General features: G+C 41.8%; 1 protein-coding gene across 6 annotated transcripts; it reads right to left on the minus strand.

The window, feature by feature from the left end:
* Window positions 1–167: 167 nt before the first annotated feature.
* Window positions 168–18,767, minus strand: ptpn6 (protein tyrosine phosphatase non-receptor type 6). 6 transcript variants are annotated; one of them, XM_076736466.1, is made up of 16 exons: window positions 16,577–16,913; window positions 16,170–16,192; window positions 14,262–14,384; window positions 12,062–12,256; window positions 7,949–8,132; window positions 6,911–7,027; window positions 6,506–6,631; window positions 5,223–5,319; window positions 4,989–5,068; window positions 4,750–4,896; window positions 4,385–4,516; window positions 4,142–4,296; window positions 2,319–2,386; window positions 2,061–2,209; window positions 1,653–1,717; window positions 168–471 (listed from the first exon to the last, which is right to left on the minus strand). In XM_076736466.1, the coding sequence occupies exons 2-16, from the start codon at window positions 16,175–16,177 to the stop codon at window positions 375–377; spliced, it is 1,743 nt and encodes a 580-aa protein (XP_076592581.1). In that variant the 5' UTR covers window positions 16,178–16,192; window positions 16,577–16,913; the 3' UTR covers window positions 168–374. The 6 variants fall into 6 exon arrangements, with proteins under 6 accessions (XP_076592581.1, XP_076592580.1, XP_076592578.1 ...); XM_076736465.1 differs by having other exon boundaries at window positions 16,170–16,195; XM_076736463.1 differs by having other exon boundaries at window positions 16,478–16,913.
* Window positions 18,768–19,362: the final 595 nt, after the last annotated feature.

Raw genomic sequence — 19,362 nt, forward strand, 5'->3', positions numbered from 1 at the left:
ATTAGTGTCTGAAACACTGATGTAATCTAACCTTTAACACCACACTGTCTGCTGTTGGTGTTAAATAAACTTGTGAGCTGATAACGTGTGTTATCAGCTCATCATGTGTTATTTGAGAAAGAAAAGCTGAACTGAAATTAAAAAAAAATGACACAACCAAGTGTTTTCACATGTTCTGGCTTTATTTTCAACAAATGCATCAAACAAGCATTCCTGTGACACAACAGATGTCACCTCTGATTTTACTCCTTAATCTTTCTTTTGTTTAAAGACTCCAATAAAAGACAGATTCTTAAAAAAAAAAACAAAAAAAAAACAGTGGCTGCATAAATATAACAACATGACGTACTTTGATAAAACTCTCTGAGTCTCTTCTATCTTTTCCTCACCGAGCCACTTTTCTTCTCGGGCTTCTGCTTCTTCACGTCTTTCTTTACTTTCGACAAGTTCTCGTAAACGTCCTCCTTGTTTCTGGAAACAGACGAAGAAGAAGCTGATCAGAGATTTCCTCCATCCTGTATATTTTTATAGGCCAACCAACATTGATGAGACACAGTTTTGCTAGAAGTGAATCACAGACACTGGAGAGGGTAATGAGCCATGAATCAATCACTCAAAGCTGGCAGCCAACTATTCAGCGCTCCAAGTGGGTCAAAGTTTTCAGTGTTTGGGGCTGATTGTTCAGTGTTGTGTGCTGTTTCATCTTTTCTAACCGGTTAATTAGGACATTGCTCAGTTCAAAGGGGCAGAGGTCACAAAAACATGATTCAGACAGCAGACCAGAGAGAAGCTGGGTGTCTTCTATTTGTTTGCACACTCTAAAAAATATGTAAAGTTGTCTTGTTTATCTATTAAAGGGACATTCCACCAGTATCTTCTGCTGCTTTCTGAAGTTTGAAAAATAACCCAGATGATGTCACCTGATGTCTTTAGCTGGATTATTTAGAGACTAAAAATCAGGGTCTCTCACCATCTGTTGTTTTGATTTTAGTCTTGCATAAGCTGACATATCTCCATACTTTGTCTGAGCACTGGAGGAGGCTCTCACTGCAGCCATTAGCATTCTAGTATAGAAGTACTTCTTTGAACCCATCACAGTCGTCTTTGAGGTGACGTAACCTCGCAAATTGGTGTCTGGGGACTTGTTTTAGTGGAACATCTGCTCGTGGGGAGGCGAGTCCTGGCATTGACATGGCTAAATCCCTGCAAAAGAACTAAGTCAGACCTGCACTATTCAAATCTTAATCAAAACATGCCATTTTCAGTGTGCAGGGTTAGGGTTATGGTGGAATAGACCGCCGTTGGCAGGCTTATACCAACAGCCTGCCACACAACACTTTGTGAATAAAATGAAAACAAAACCATTTGTTAAAATGAATCATTTTTTTCAGTGTTGTCCCCAGGATGTAAAAAAAACGCAATGAAACTGAGTCCAGCTGCAACTACAATGCATCCTCCCTCCACCCACAGCTCCTCTGAGACTGAAATGAGACTGCTGACATACGGCTGAAGACGCTGACTGAGCCATGTGTCTGAATAGAAACTAGGGCGGCAGTGTGAGGTTCAGAGGAGCCATGTGAATTTATCAGGGACATCCAACTCCTACACTCTGTCTCACACACATACGCATACACACACATCCGCCCACTCACTTTGAGACCTTCCTGCTCGCTGGTTGGTGCTTGAGTTGCAGATTTCCATACTCTGTCTCGGTTTCCTGGGGGAAGACAGAAACAGAGACATGTGGGGTAAGACTGGAGGATGACTCAAACACAGATCGGGGTCATGTGACTGGTTTGTCTATGTGGTTGATGTTTTCTGCCTCTGGGTCAACGTTCATCTTTCACAAGCCGTTCTCTGATAACATATCATTGTGATGGGACCGAACTGATTGGCTCTGGTGTTCAAACCAGCAGTCCAAGGCCTGCTGACACACATATATCTATTTTCTTCCCTTGAAACTTGCTCCTGTTTCTATTTCAGCCACAAGAAAAGACTAATTCCTGTGTTTGATCATCTGTCTCTGCCTTCTTCCTGGATTTTCTGTCCCTGTTGCTCACCATGTAGGCGTCTTTGACCTTGGAGGTCTGAATGTACTCAGACACAGACAGGTAGATGAACTTGTACTGGGCCTCTGTCTGCACCATGCCAGAGCGCTGCTCTCGCACCATCTGGATGTATTTTGGGATGTCAATATCACAGTCCTGACCTACAGAGGGAGGTGAGAAGGGAAAGCATTGAGAAAAAAAAAAACTTTGGATGGTTTTGTTTTTACTAATACATTTCTCAGGAACTGATTTCTTAAGAATATGTTTTACCTAAAGTGTCAATAGTCTCGATGATCATGTCAATCACCACGATCGTGCCTGTTCGACCAATTCCAGCACTGCACAGATTCACAGAAGGAGCAAAGTTAATATACGTTTTGATCAGTAAGACTTGTTAAACAAAAACTGAACTTCATCAACTGCCCTAATGAAAAGCCTACAGTCATGCTAGCAGCTCTAAAGGCTAAATCCTAATGCTAGCATTTTCACAATGACAATGTTTACACGCTGATGTTTAGCAGGTTTAATGTTCGCCTTCTTAGTTTAGCATTTTAACATACTCATAAAAAAAAAAACCCCTCATGACACAAAAAGGACAGCTGAGGTTAATGTCAGTTTTGCAGATATTTGTTCATAAACCAAAAATCCAAAGCAAAATCACAATTTTGACCTGAGGCTGGCGCTAGATGAAAAGTCAGACGATCAAGTTATTAAAAGTCAACTTTAACATTTCACTGAAAACCACACATGTGAGTGTTACGGCGGCACCAGAGGAGACAGTCAGTGTTAATCCTGAAAAAATCCTCCTTACATTGGTTTATTTTTTGTCTGACTTTTCTCTGATCTGTGTTTTTTTATTGTGAAAATATTAGTTATATCGCTTCAGGCCACTAAAAAACCTCACTCATCACTCTGTTCACAGCTCAAACATATGCAACCTGTGACAAGGGTCCCTCAGTAAATAATGGTTCCCTTTAAGGCGTCACATGTCCAGTGTTGGGAACAATTGTGTTGAGGGAAAGTATGGGACATGTTGTTACTGCTGTGCAGCTCCGTGAACATGCTTACATACCAAAATACTTACACAAGCGTCATATAATCGTTTAAAAAACAAGTTTTAAAGAAGTACAAGTGGCCTCAGTACTCCTCACATCACACGGGGGAAATTCCAGAAGGATAAACTGTCAGTTGACTCAAAACCGTTTGTTCAGCTACAACTAATCTTAATCCTGAAACTATGATATTTTAATCTTAAACCTCAGTTTTATCACTGAAGTAATCATTTCAAAATGTGAGCGTTGGTAAACGTGGTGCTGTGTACACAAGTTGCAGTACGTCACACATTTAAAGTCTGAGGATTTACGACCTCCCTGACATGTGGTGTGACCCACCATTTGGCAAAACCTCCATCTGGGGAGACATATTGATAATCAATTAACTGTTTGGATCATTTATCAAGCAGAGAAGCTAAAGGTTTGCTGCTTCCAGCCTCTGAAAGGTGAGGATCTGCTGAGTTTCTCTGTGTTATATTATATTATTTTAAATTGAGCTCTCTGGGACATTGCAATGGGCACTTTTTTCTGACTTTTATTGTTCCCAACCTGGGGTGCCCACTCCTCACTGGGTGTCAGCAAAGCTTCATGGAGGTTTGCAGGGCCTATTTTATTTTAAAGGATGTAAGAAAACTTAAAATAATACAGATATAGTAGGCCTTTATATCAGTATCTCATGTATTTTTTGATTTTGTCTAAAAAAAAAAAAGAGGCCTATTTGGTATGTATGGTTGTTAAAAAAGAAAAAGAAAAAATAATACTACAGAGAATTGCATGAGAAGTTCCTAAAAATGAAAACAATAAAACAATAAAAACATGAATATTCACAGGAAACAATCCACTCAAAATTCATCTGAATCACTCATTTTACACAAACTTCCTGCAGTTATTGTTGAGCTGGGCTAATCGTACAGTTTACCAGACAAACATCCATAAATTATGTCACTTAGTCAGGGGTCATCATAACAACATCCCCACAGTCTGTATACTGGGTCTCCACCCAGGCTGCACTGAGGCATTGGGGCTGCAGCTGTGTGGTACCTGCAGTGGATGATCATGGGTCCAGCATCAGGGTGTTCAGCCTGTTTAGTGTTCACTTGGTTGAGGAAGCTGAGGACACCACCAGGCTCCTGAGGGACGCCGTGGTCAGGCCAGCTCATGTACTGGTAGTGCCAGATGGTACGGCTATGTTTTGGCTGTGAAAGAGAATAAGTTACGTGAGCGCAACGATAAAAAGTCTTTAAGTCTGCACGGCACGTACACCGACACGTGTCTGGAGGTTACCTTGTCCAAAGGAGCGATCTCCAAAACTCGGACTTTGTAGTCAGTAGCTTCCCTCTCTGATGTATTGGTCACCAAGTACAGACCCATCTCCTTGGAGCTCATAGGGTCTGGCCAGTATGGCACACATTTATTCTGCACAAAAATAAAGAACAAATCAAGTAAATTTTCACTTAAGCTGCAGGGTCCATATCCTGAAGAAACCTCTGTGCGCATTCTGCTTGTCTTTGTAATTATTTATAGCATTTTGTGTATTTTTAATGTTTAGATTGTCTGACCTCTGAATCGCTCTCACACTTTAAAATTTATTGTGTTTATCTTATCGAACGAAAAGTCAATGAAGTAGATGAGGCTGTTTTGATACCGACCCGCCCTTTCTCAACCTCTCTTGTGGTCATGACGATCACCCTCGTGTTCTCCTGCCATACCATCTGCCAGAAATCGTTGACAGTTGACGCGAGGCAGCCCTGGGTGGCGATGTAAACTTTCTGATCTCCGGACTCCCACAGGGTGTTCTGCAAACACACAGTGAACGCCGTGAGCGATGACACACAGAATATCTGACAGCTGTGTTTGTTACTATAGGACAGTGACTTCGGACACTTACTCTCACGTAGTTGGCGTTGATGTAATCTGAACCCACAACATCAGGATCAGCGTTCTGCAGGATGACCCTGGTGTCATTGACTGGTGGAAACAAGTGGACGGAGCGAAGAGACGGTGGGACAGAGGGAGAGCATTAATGGCTCATGTCGGTGATATCAAAATGTGGATTTATCCCTGAAAAATCCACATTGGTCATTTTAGAGAATAATGAATGAGGGAAGATGGAAAAACTCACAGGGAAGAATGTTCTTGTATCTGTTTTTGCTCTTATTTTCAGGCCTCTGGCCTTCCTCTCTGCTCTTCTTCACCTTTGCCTCCAGCTTTTGAAGAGCCTGGCAGGACAGAGAGACGACGTTATCGAGTAGTTTTTCTACTGTTAGTGGACAAACTGTGACTTCCTGGTGCAACTACCAATGAAACATCACAAAGAGCTGAAGCTTTTCTTTTCTTCAAAAATGCAAAATATTCCCGATTTCCATCTTCTTCATTTTGAGGATTTGTTGCTTTTCTCTTCTATGTTTTATACCATTAACTGAGTATGTCAGACAAAACAGACAATGTGGAGATGTCACACTGATCTCTGGGAAATACGATGGTCATTTTCTGACTCTTTATCAGTGGTGCAGTGTAAGTGATTATGTTTATTTAAGTATTTTCATTTTCTGATACTTTATATGTCTACTCCACCAAAGCTCAGAGGCAAATACTGCACTTTTAACTCCACTACATTTATTTGCAAACTGAGATTACAAACATACAATATAAATCAACTAATGTATGTTGATGCATTATTATGGATTCAGCTGCAGCTCAGTATTTAAAGTAACTACAAGTAGGTCCATCAATAGGTCAAACATTAGTGATGTTTTACATATGAATACTTAGAATTCAATAACATATTAATAATTATTCTGATATGCCATTTTGCATTATGGGTACTGTTACTTTTGGTACTTCAAGTATATTTTGTTCCTAGTACTTTTACTTAAGTAGTATTTTGGTTGCAGGACTTTCAGTTGTAACAGAGTATTTTTACACTTTGGTAATTACTACTTTTAATTAAATAAAACATCTGGGCTCTTCCTGCACGACTGCATTAACAAGTGAGAAAATAATGGTCGGAGAAATGATAATGAATAGAATCATAATCATTAGTTTCAGACTTTTCACCACCACCTGCAGTTTATTTGAGTTAAATGTGGCCTCTGCAGGTAGTTTCTCCACTTCCTTTCACTCAAAAGTGTTTTTAAGCATCTGGTGTTTTAAGTACAATTAATTTGGTCACTCTTCCAGTGTGAGCGCAGTTATTATGTAATATGGCATTGAGACATGTTCCTCCACCACAAGATGGTAGTATTGTACCTCTGGCTTTGCTCACAGTGAGGAAGTAGTCTGGAGATTTCAAAGGTTCTCTGACATTTACTTTGTCACAGTTTAGGACAACCCTGCAGACCTCAGACACATCATCCTGGCATGAAACAGTCATGGTGAACCGAACGGTGACGGGTCAAATCTTACGTCAAACTCCTCCCAGAAGCCCGCCTTGCTCTTCTCCCCCTCACTCTCCTGCTGCTCTGAGGTCTGGTCCAGCTGTTTCACCCTGCTGTCAATATCTGCTGCATTCACTCTGGTGGAGTAATACGGCTGTCACGACAGACAGACAGACAGAGAGAGAGAGAGAGAGAGAGAGGAAAAATCTTATAATAGAGATGAAAGACAAAGAGGAGCCAATGAGCGCAACTCAGAATATCATCATCATCAGTCAGGCCACATTAAGACGAGCTCAAAGACGTGAGTAATATTTCCTATCTGTGGGCTGTGCTGCTCGTCTTTTAAAATAATACACAATGATCTTTTTTCACCGCTCACTGACATTCAGTTTGTCGAAAACTAAATGTGATATGAGTTTTCTGCCCAGTTCACCTGTTTGAAATGCACCCAGTTCCCAGACATCTCCTCAATGCCTTTGCGTTTGTAGTACTCCACCAAGTCTGTGAGTGTGTCAAACATCTCTGAGCCTCCCACTGTATACCTGTCATTCTGAACACACAATAAACAAACAAACAGAAGAAATCATGCACAAAATGAAAGCACGGGTACCTTAATAAAAGAGGATAAATAGATATTTAGATAATAGATACTAGAGATCAACAGCACCTGAAGAGTAGTTTTTCTGTGACATAGACTCAAAGTATAATATGCACAAAAAAGGCCTTTTTTAATCAAATAAAAGGCTCACAGTACTTGTAAAATTAGTTTCATTATGTAAAAGGCATGAATGCACGCTGATGTATTCACATTCATCTGGTACCAACAGCAGCTAACAGACTGAGGTTCAGAGCCGAGCGCAGGCGGGAAACTCACCTGATCTTTGCCACGCGCTCATGAAAAGGCCTCTGTGACCCTTCCAGTAATCTCACACTAATCTGCACCAAAACAATGGCTCCCATTTAAGCGAGGCCTGAACTGTGTTTTCTATGAAGTGAACCTCCGCTAGAAATAAAATGCAAAGGCCGCGATGGTGACTGATGACTATGAAAAAGAGTCTGAGAGACGGCGCTGTGACCTGTTGCTGCACTGTGAAGATCATTAGCAGTCTTGCAGAGTGAGTGTAAACATCTAATGATGATCAGGATATGTTTTTTTTTTTTTTTCTCCTCTGAAATAAAGCAGTTTCTTTGTACTTGAGAACAACTGTTGAGTACTGACGTAAAACTGTGGCTGACACTTATGAACAAAAGCACAGTTGAAACATGAGCAACAGCCTGTCATTGCATAAGAGGGGAAATGAGAGTGTAAACCTATTTGAAAGAGCACAACTTCGGGAATGCCCCTCAGTATTTCTACATAATGTGAATTCTGACTATTCAAAGACTGACCAAAAACAATCCCACAGTTTCATGCATTGTCTCGCGTGCCTCAGACACACATGGTGACGCAAACACAAGGACGGGCGCGCACCTGGCACATTATCTTAATGTGAGAGACCCTCCTGGCTCCAGTTTTGGTCCTCTCGTTCGTCAGCACAGACAGGACAAAGTCTCCGGGCTTGGACAGCGACTCTCTGACCAGGAAGGTGTCCGGCTCGTCTCGCGTCACGAGCAGCTTCTCTGCGTTGGGCCCAGACAGGTGACCGTGGTACCACCTGACACACAAAAGGCACTGATGGTTCGTGATGCAGCCTCTGAGACACGTGCACTTCTTGAATAATATTCATGCTTTCAGCTAAATTTGTGTTTTTTTTTGTTTTTTTTACAGTTCACTTCTGTGACCTGCAAAAACGTCTGTCACGCTGACATTTTGCACACAGCAACCAAAAGTAAACACAGACAAAACATCATCTCCCCTTGTTTTCTCTGCCTACTATTTGAGCAGAGCACCGTTACTGCAGCGTATCAGTCTATTCAAGGCTAAGCGGTTGTCAGACACTCACTGATGTGGTACACTTGCCTGTTGTGCACACTACACAGTGAGTAGAAATAGAAAGCCACAACAGAATCAGGTGCATTATGGTGGACGGTTAAAAACAGCATGTACAGATGTTGCTGTTACATGCAGGTCGTATTTCTGTCCATCACTGTACTCGGTGTGTGTGTGTTTGTGGAGAGTGTGCGAATTAGTGAATCCACACACAGTCATGTTAGGTTGTGACTTAATTTTAGGCACAGTTCTCGATTTCTTCTTCTAAACTTCCTGCTTTGCGGTCGGAAAATTTCTGATGACAGATTTCGTGGCTGAAGAGGACAAAGTATTTATAGCCTGATCCCCCCGCCCCCCCGCCCCCCCTTTCGATATGTAGCATCCACAGATACCTCCACCACCACCACCCCTCCCCTCCCTCCACCACACACTATGTCTGCTCTCTTTATGACTTTTGCACATGCTTTTAATGATTCAGTTCTTTGCTTTACATACTTGTAAAATCACAGTTTATGTTTTTACACCTACTGAAATTTGACTACAGTTGCATGAAGCATCTGCTGCAAAACAAAAAAAAAGAGGTAGCAATGGTGCAGGTCTGCAGAAGCTAAAGAGCAGCCTGTGCAGAGCAGTACTTGATGGAGTACTGCGCAGTAAGTGGACAAGTTTAAGACAACAATTTAATGAGCTGATCATATTTAACCTCTTTTCTGAGAAGAGATCAAGGTGCCAGATACATGAGAACAAACATCAAGACAATCGTGACCCACTGAGCGGTGTGTAAGCATGCTCTGAGATGAGAGAGAGAGAGATTGGGTGAGATGAGGAAGGCAGCGAGTGAGCAAGAACATGATGGAGTGTGCAATAGAGGAAGACAAATAGGGTCTGGCCATTGCTCTCAAAAGTGTCAAAACTTAAAGTTTCCAACCGCAACAACAAAAGGGAAGTTAGACAACTGACAGAGAGAGAGGGACGGGGGGTGAGGGGGGTGAGGGCAGAGCTTCCAGCTAGGGTGAAGTACACAGTCACACACACACACGATAGAAAGTAGTGTCCTCCTTGACTCATGAAAGGAGTGGAACTGTACAAGTTTATTTATCACTATTAGTTGGACATTAACCTACTTTAAGCAGCCTGCAGTTACGCAACATTTCCAGCTGGGAGACAAACTCTATCCATCGACAACTTAACACCACCTCCAGCAGCAATGTCATGGCAGTCAAATGTACAATGTAGGTAAATGAGGGTGCACACGCTATAGAGAAATTTTTTTTTAAATGCATCTGACAAACCGTCTGGAGGAGTCTTTGCTCTGCACGCAAACACGCACGATAGCAAATTATCTGTAATGTTATCTAGTAGCTATATTTAGCAAACAGAGAGATGCTCAGAAGGTGATGACAGCTGCCGTCAGTACAACTAAAAATAGAAGTTAACGAGTGTTTAAAGCAAAAGTCCTGCTTTCAAAAAGCTTAGTTTAAGGTTACATTTTAGAAATTGCAATTGAGAGTAATCACTGTGGAGAACAGTTTCTGTTAAATGCTGATGTTAACATTTAAAGTATCCCAAATTCAAGTCCTGTATTTCTGGGAGTTGTAATGCTTCCAGAATATTTACCAGATGACCTCTATACTCTAAAACAGCAGGGCTGTTCCTGTAAAGCGTACGTTCTAGACATAAAAGAGAACTTCCCGTCCTGAGTTTATCTAATGTCGGATGTAAAACCCTAATCTGCGAGGCGAGCAGTAACTACGAGCCAACAGACAGAAAAAGCACTGACATAAAAAAGCACAATATTTCCCTCTGAGAAAAAATGGGACCACCGCAAGTGAAGTAAGCACTTCATTCAGTGTGGAAATGCTCTTTTGTGTCTCCGTTTTGGAAATGAGTAATCAAGTGGCAGGTAGTTGCATAAATCATTTCCAGAATCTCCCTCATATGTATTTATTGAGAAACTGCTCTCTCGGATCACTGGACTCTCACGGACATGTCTGCTGTCACTTTAAGGATCGTTCTCCACCGTTAAGAGGCGAGGACAAAGCCTGACTTTGCAGAATGGTTGAAACATCATCGATCGCAAGGACTAATAATCATTAAAGTGAAGTTTTTCAATTTATATAAAGATGGAAGCATAATAACTGACTGACCTCACTTTATCAGTATCTGCTGGTCTTAAGTGGAAATGTGTGACCTGTTACCTTCTCTTCAATGATTTTGTTCTGTATTATATTCTTTATGGACTGGAAAAGCCTCACTGTGATGTTTGACCTTCACTGTGCAGAACGATGTGCGCAGAGTTTGACACCAGAAAGCTGTTTTCACACTTATCTGCCAAAGGTGGAAAGTTTCCCTTTCCTCACCTTAAAGTCGAGTTTAGCACGTGAAGCCTCATACCAGCATGACAACAGCACAACTAGTCTGGCTACCAATCGCGGTCTAACATGCGGCTAACACATGATGTGGAAAGTTGAAACCTCCAGTTCAATTATACTGAGAATGCAATCCAATCACCAGAATAAATGTTGGCACTGTACAGTTCTGCAAAGCACGGATATGTTGAAACTTTACATTTCTTTACGTTTCAGGGCTGTGGTTGAGGTCTGGTTTGGTTTAGGCACAAAAACCACCTGGTTAGGGTTCAGAAAAGATCGCGTTTTGGCTTAAAATACCCGGTTTTGTCACCACAAATGCGGCTCAAAAGTGTCACAGCTCGAACGATGGTCTGCTACCTGTCAATCATCTCACCAAGCTGTTACACAACCATCATCCCCTCCCCCTCCTGCTGAGAAAGTCAGCCCATGTACATGTATGGTAATCTGAACTACAACACTTTGATACCTATTGCAGAAACATTGATATGACACGTATGAAACGTACAAATTTCACATGTCCGTGGTTTGCAGAAACGTACAATGCTGACATTTTATTCTGGAGACCGAGCTGAAAAATGTGCTTTTCAGCTGAAGTAGCAGACATCTTGTATGTATTAGCTATCCTGTGAAATGAATATTTGCTCTTAGATCTTGGATTTATAATGTAATGTTAGAAAACCCTCAGCAGACATCAATTAATACTCAAAGTGGAGTATTTTCATATGACTTTAGACATGTCTGCAGGCGATCTTTAATTAGAAAACTCGAATTAGAAAAACATTTCTGTGTGAAACGCAGCAGAGAAAAAGTCTCACAAACCGAAATATGCAAGAAAAGTACTTGAGTAGATGTCCTTATAACGTCGACCCTGCTCACACGTAGCGCAGCAGTGAGGCAGATGTGGGAATCAAGTCAGGACAGCTGTGGGCTCTTTTTGTCTGAAGTGTGGGTGTTTATTTTCACTGACTCACATTCTGACAAAGATGCTATTACACCAAAATTACTCAAAAGCTGCTTTATTTTCCCCAGAGGAAAGTGCTTAAACCCCATGGAATATCAAACCTACGAATGACGCGTCTCATCCCCAGTGAATAAACAACCGCTAGAGGAGATAAAGCTCATCATAGCCGGCTATAGTTGGCTTAACAACCTAACCAAACCTTATGTGTCTTAACCTGAGAGTGTAGGCGGAGGCAGCTCAGAGAAGCCAGTGAGTGTGGGCCACAATAACCTACTGGGGGTTTAACAGTGAGCCTGGAGGTTGAAGAAAGACTGCACAGACCTCTCTGTGGTGGGGTCGGAGCAGTTGAGGGGGTATTTGAGCTCGATGATGGTGCCGTCCTTGTCCTGCAGGATGCCGTTCTCCGCTGTGTAGTAATCCACCAACTCCGACAGGGTGGCAAACTTCTCCCCACCATACAGGTCATAGTAGTCCCCTGTGTTCTGGATCCGGATGTGGGTTACCAGATCGGCCACCCTGAGGAGACGCAACAGTCACATCACACCAACCGTCAAAGTTTTTCCTCGATGATGACGATGACAGAAAAGATCTCTATCTCTAGGTCTTTTAGGTATGAAAGCTGAAGCTGCACAATAATGTTTCTTCAACCTTTACCTGCTTCAAAAGCCAAAACGACAAGAAATGTTTTAGCCTTCAGGCCACAAATCAGATCCTCAGAGAGCTTTATTTGATTTTCACAGATTCCGCAGCTGAACCAAATGCATGTATAACACACTGCATATAGTAACTATATTTGTCTGTTTCCCTGTTCCTTTTGATGCTACAGAAATGAAATGAACGCATTCACACCGGCTCTGACTCTTTCCTACTTCTCGGGCGTAGCTGCATGCTAGTGGAAGCAGTCCAATGCCGCGGTGGTGTCTGTGCACATGTGTAGCTCAGCTAGTGGCATGGCGGAGAGGACAGCCTTTATGTCATTGATGTATTGACATAATTTTGAATTTGTGGGTGACAAGTGACAAGAAATTACAGTGAAATGCAAATTGTGCCTGGTTGACACGTGTCTGCCAGCCGCAAAGAGCTCGACTTCAGTTCTGAAGAAGCACCTGCAAACCAAGCAGCCTCAGTTTCTATTTTCTTTCATGGACTTCAAATAATTCAGCTTTTTTCATTGTAGTAGTAGTTCTAGCCTGCAAGTTGTAGATTACAGATGAGGCTTTGTAACAACAGTGGAGTCAGTGCATTTAAAGGTAGATGGACAGAAGGCTACGAGCCCCACATGTGACCAAAATGGATAACGGATTGCAAAGGGGTTTTCATTTCTGGTACTCTAATGAGTTACTTTTCTCAGTAGGTAACAAGCTATTTTTTTTTTAAATGGCCGCAATCTTGTAATGTAATAAGCGACTTTTAACAGTAACGTTACCCAACACTGTCTATGACACACAGATGTGAACTTTCAGTAACCGCACTCCGTGTTCTCCATCATGCAAAGACAGTTTACACAGCAGTTCTCTTAACTTTTATCAGATTAATTAAGAGCTTCTCTCAACTTCCTCTATATCAGGGATGACCAGGAAGTTTGATGTACATAGTTGTTGGGAAACAATTAGAGTAAAACTGTTCAATCATCCAGCAGACAGTAATACAGGTAACACCGTGATGAAAACAAAATATCTGCAAACCTTTTCTTTTTCGAGGGTCAATTTAGAGCCAACGTCAGCGTGGAACTTAGAAGTTGAATACAAAAACATCACGTTCATGCAGCTAAAGGCTCCAGAGAAAAGCCCAGAAGCTGTTTCTTTACCCTGCACAGATGCTGGAAGGGTAGGGCGAGTATGAAATGCTGCTATTGACTTTTTCACCGCAGGGGTCAATTAATCAGAAAATCTAAACAACAGGAAACTGACAACTGCCATCCTGTGATCGATAACATACTGATCTCATTTAAGCAATCCGAGTTAACAACCAACACCTACACTGCTGCCTGCTTTAACGGCCTGAACACGACTGTATTATTATTATTTTATCGTCATTTGTAAAAGCATTTTCATTTTAATTTAGTCTTTCACGTTGTGAATGACAACCAGATCAACTAAATCTGAAAGCTAGACATATAAAAAAGTATCAGCATTTATCTGTAGAATTCAGCGCAGTGATAAAATATCATTATATATATTCACATTATCAGCACATCTTTGTCCCAAAGTCATAAAGTTTTATAATAGTAAGTAAATGGAAGTTTTGTAATAAAGTTTATAGGCAGCAGATTAATTTAGAAAGCAAATAAAAGTAAATTAAAATACAGTCAAGGTAAGAGTTCAGTGTTTGCATCGGGGTTCCCCCCGAGCTGAACATTCATTTATTTATCACCTATCAAGTTCTCCATATTATACATAAACAGGACTTCTTGTCATTTATTTTCTGCTGTAAGGTTTGATAAGTGGAGGAGTCACACGTGTGCGCTCACAGCACAGTTTAATAGTCTAATGAGCCGTGGAGTCAGAAAAGTAATAATTACCTGACAGACAGGGAGAAATCTCCTACGTTTTTCTTGCTGGGTCGAGCCAAAAAGCTGCCATGAATGCCTCGAGTCTTCAGCATTTCCTCGGCCTCCAGGCCTGTGATGTCTCTGTGGAACCATCTGCGTCGACACACAGGTTGTACAAAGTCAAAACACGCTCAACATGAATATAACTGCGTCCAGCACACAGGCAAACACTGCAGATGAGACTTGCTACAGATAGATATAAATACACACACCGTTAGATACACATACACACCCAGTACTATTTCCACACATTCATCTCAGTGGAACACAGTGAGGACACATCACCGCTAACTTGTGATGAGAGTCGGACGTTCGAATTAATCAATTAATTGTTACTTATTCTAGAAAATGTAAATCCTGTATTATCGATTGCTCTCATTCTGTAGCAAACACAGCCCTGGCTACAGATGAAAGGAAAGATTATTTAATTCACTTTTAACAACATTATTAGATCTATTTTAACACCTTCGTAGACACTTTCACCTACGACCCAATCAAGGTCTGCCTTTCGGACTAGAACACCACAGTAGCAGAAATCCTCTCATTACACTGTTCATCTACATCTATAACCCAAATAAATCCAGTAAAGCTCTGACGAGAAAGCCCTTTCAGCAATTCTGTGACCTTCAATTCCTCAGCAAAACATAGCTGCATCAGCGCAGATTGATTATCGACTATTTTATCGTTTCCTGGAGCCGTTTGAGGGTGGAAAAAGTGTCTTGTGGTCAAACTTGGCTCACAGCCTCTGAGCTAACCACCAAAAATATATGAAGACATACAAAAACATATCAACCAAATATTCAATACAAGCCAGCCGGCTGCTTTCCAAAAAGTCTGTACTTGTGATTCAGTGATTAAGGCCGCAGTGTTAAAATGTAAAATTTGAAACTCCAAATCTTATAGAGTACACCTTTTAAATGTGGGAATTCCTGTTTATGCACTTGTTTTGACAGGTTGTGTTTGCACTTGAACATGTGTTTCCGCCTCGAAACGGCTTTTATATAACCTTGATTCCAAAAAAGTTGGGACGCTGTAGAAAACCTCAATAAAACCAGAATGAAGTCATTTGCAAATGAACTATGATTACTGACAACAGCTTTAAAAAGTGTTCTTGAGCCCATGTAGTAACATCCTTTATACAATCATGTGTTCACAAAGCCGCGAGCCTCGCTCCATCCTCGCTTGTGAACAACTGAGCCTTTCCAGGATGCCCCTTTCATACCCAATCATGCTTCTATCACCTGCTACCAATCAACCTGTTTACCTGTGGAATGACCCAAACAGGTGTTTTTGGAGCATTCCACATCTTTCCCAGTCTTTAGCTGCTCCTGTCCCAACTTGTTTGAAACATGTTGCTGCCATCAAATTCAGAATAAGCAGATATTAAGAAAAATCAATGACGCTGATGAGGTCAAACATTAAATATATTGTCTTTGTATTGTTGTCAATCGAGTACATGTCAAGAAGAATTAGCAAATTATCACATTCGGCTTTATTTGTGCTTTACACATCAGCCCAACTTTTGTGGAATCTGGGTTGTACAAATGTTCATATTCAGCCTTGCTCAAAGTAAAGGGAACCTTGTAAAGAAACCTTTAAACAGCTTGAACACAGAGGATAGCAAAAAAAATAGTGTTCCTCACTCAACCACTGAACTAAAACATCATTTCTGACACACGCAAGCAGACACTGAACAGCACACGACGTGTCAGAAATCACATGATGGAGGAACAGAGCAGGATGAGTCGACAGCTGGGGAAAGAGAGAGAAGGAGGAATGGAAACAGAGAAGTTGTCATGACGCCTTGCACAAAGCGAAGAGTACACAAGAAGAGTTGACTAACGGAGCCGCGTATTGTCCAGCGGGGGCTTGACTCACCGAACCATGATGCTTCTTCACTTCTTCTGGGACCAAAGACAAGGAGAGTGATTGGTGAGAGTCACCTCTAGCCTTCGCATGTACACACTCAAAAGTTCTTTATCTCTGATTTCAAGAGACAGCCAGTCCCTCAACACTTCCTCAATTTACAGCTGCACTCGCTTAGAAAGAAGATAACTCACTCTCATTTTCATGTTTTTGCTCTTTCACACACTTACTCTACTTTCAGGCATTTACATATATCCATGTAATATGAAAACTCTACCTCTGTGTATCACGGCACATTCACAAAACAGCCCTCGAACTACCTGCGCTCTCCTCCTGGTCTCCTTCTACGCTTGCCTCCACCCAATCCTCTTCCTATCCAGCCCCTCTCCGTCCCGATAGCAAAGCAGGTAAACACTTACTCTTCTCAGCTGCCTCTGAAAACAAATGACACTCGCCGAGGCGTTCAGAGTGCATACGTCTCGCTCTCCTCCTCCTCTCTCTCTTTTGCTCTCCCCTTCCTTCCTTTTTACATCTCCTTTCACAAAATAGTGAAAGCAAGACAGGAACCAAAATAGCTGACAGGCCGGAATTCCTCCAACAGATAGAGACTTTTTTTAGAGGCAGTCAAAACAAAAACTCATCATACTTAAGAGCAGAGTAGGTTTAAACTCTGAAAACTTGCTCTGCGAAGCTCCATCGCACCGTTTTCTGTGCAGGTGTCCACGAATAGCTCAGCAGAGATGGTTCAAACTGTTCCATCCATAATGTGAAGCATGAGCGAGAGTCCAGTAATTGCACCTCAGTAGTTAGAGGAACACGGAAAATCCAAAAAATTGACAGTCCCTTTGCAGACCAGCCCACATGTTGTCTCTCAGTCTCTCGATTTGCAAAGCTTTTCCCCTTTGTCTGCCCACCTGTCTGCTACTACTGTTGTCAGTTTGTTCTTCACTTCCAGGTGTCTATGTGTGTGTGTGTGTATGTGTGAATATACACAAAAAGGTCAAAGTCACAGAGCACTTCCTTATTGGCAATTCAACCTTCCCCCCTCTCTGTATTCGTGCGTCTGTGAGAACTGCTTTCATCTGGTAAACCATTTGCAACTGTGAACTCACCAGACTACCGAGGCAACAACGCTAAGCTACAACAGTTTTTATTTAAACTTCAGTCCAATTTTAATCCCTGCTGTCAACAAGAAGCCTGCAGAGGGTTGCAAGAGACATTAGTTTCCCCATAATGCAACACAAGTCCACTGCACCACGAGGAAGGCTTGGCTGCACTGCAAAACTAACACAAGCCACAAAGACGCGAACCTTTTATAACCTGTGAAACAAGTAAGGCCAATCTGCATTTAACTTGCAAATTAGATTTACCTGCAAGAGGAGATATTTGAATGCATGACGACCACAGTGCGTCAGTTAGAAACACACTCTGAACTGTAAAACCATGTTATTATTAGTGTTGCTACAAAAAAAACTGAAAGAAAAGCTACAAACTGAGTGGAAAGGCTAGAATAATACTGCATGCTGTAGCTCCACCCCAACCCTCTACACACACACACACACACTCACACACGCACGCACGCACGCACGCACGCACGCACACAGCAGTGCAGGTGTCATTCATCGTGGTTAACGCCAGCTATTGCATTATTCGCCTCACAGAGAATATCACCCACTCTATCACTGTTCAACAGTTGAGTCTGGTTTGGCTTCTCTTCCCATGTGACAACAGAGCTGCACTTCTCAGGCTGCAGGACGAACGCAGTGAGGTGACAAACAACACACACAGACACACACACACACACACACACATCACGGCCCTCAGGGTGACAACAAACTCATGAGACTGCAACTCAGGAGACTGTTGCAATGCATCAAACGGTGTCTGTTCAGAGTTTACTGTACATGCTGTTCGGTTCCTTCCCTCTTCTGTTCACACCTGTGAGATATATATATATATACACACACACACACACACATATATATATATATATATACACACACACACACACATATATATATATATAAATGTATAAATGTATGCTCACATTATCCATTTCATCTGGTGCAGTTTCTAAGGTGTATATTTCTCTCAGCTATGCAATAACCCTATTTATTATCTATATTGGCGACAGTACTTTTATAAACTGTGTATATTGTGCATATACATAGTCGTAGTACTTCTCAGGTGCAAGACGTCATCAGTTTTCTCATAAGAATATTAGCAACAGTACTTTTTATGGCAGTAGGATTTTTATGGCATTTATTATTTTTTAGAATCTGTACAAATTATACATAGTTGTTTGTCTATTCTGTACCCTGTATACTTTTTATTTTGGCCTCCTTTTTGCTCAGGAGACACGAGTTGAAACAGTTGAAAAGCACACCACAGGAGGTTTTCACTTCGACAAGACACTCACCTACACGACATTATAGGGGCTCACTGGCAGTCTAGACTCGTCTGCACCCTGCGTGTGAAGTGATGGGCTGAATCCAGGCTCCCCTCGGTGTTGTTGTCTGATGATGTTCAGTAAAAGTCACAGAAAGAGTCAGGTTACATTGGCAGAAGCTGATGCATTTCTCCAGTCCAGGTTTGCTCCCCTTGTTCTGACTTCCTGTGCTCACTTGCGTCCTGCCTCGCTCACGATTAAGCTCCAACTCTCTCTCATGATAAGATATCAGGCTTCATTACCAGCCCAGCCAATCCTCCCGCCCTGTAATTTACTCCAATTTTCTTAATTACGTGACTATCTGTGGGAGAAAATGTGCCTGTTCCTGTCCCCTATTTCCCCTGCTCCTCCTCTCACGACCTCCTTCATGTGCAAAGGATCTCCCGTGTTCACATTTCACCTGAAAAATCCACATTTGCCTCTATGTAAATACCACCTTGTCTTTCGAGGCTGCATGCAAAGCACGCCAGGCTCTTTATGCTCAGCATTTGTTTTGTCTGAACAGTTGAATTCTCCTAAACTGATGTCAGACAGACGTCTTTCTTCAATGAACAAAGGAGACCAGTTAAACATAAACAAAAATGCAAACAAATGCAGGGATCATTGAATGGCTTGAAGACATAGTGAAGAAGTATGTGATTCATATGTTTCAGCCCTCACAGCCGCCACCTCACAATCCGGTTGAATGTCTATGGGAAAGATTAGGAGCAGTGTCTTGGACCAGTAGAGTTCAAGATGCTTCAAGAGCCTATGAAA

Source organism: Chaetodon auriga, chromosome 8, assembly GCF_051107435.1.
Source record: "Chaetodon auriga isolate fChaAug3 chromosome 8, fChaAug3.hap1, whole genome shotgun sequence".
NCBI lineage: Eukaryota > Metazoa > Chordata > Actinopteri > Chaetodontiformes > Chaetodontidae > Chaetodon > Chaetodon auriga.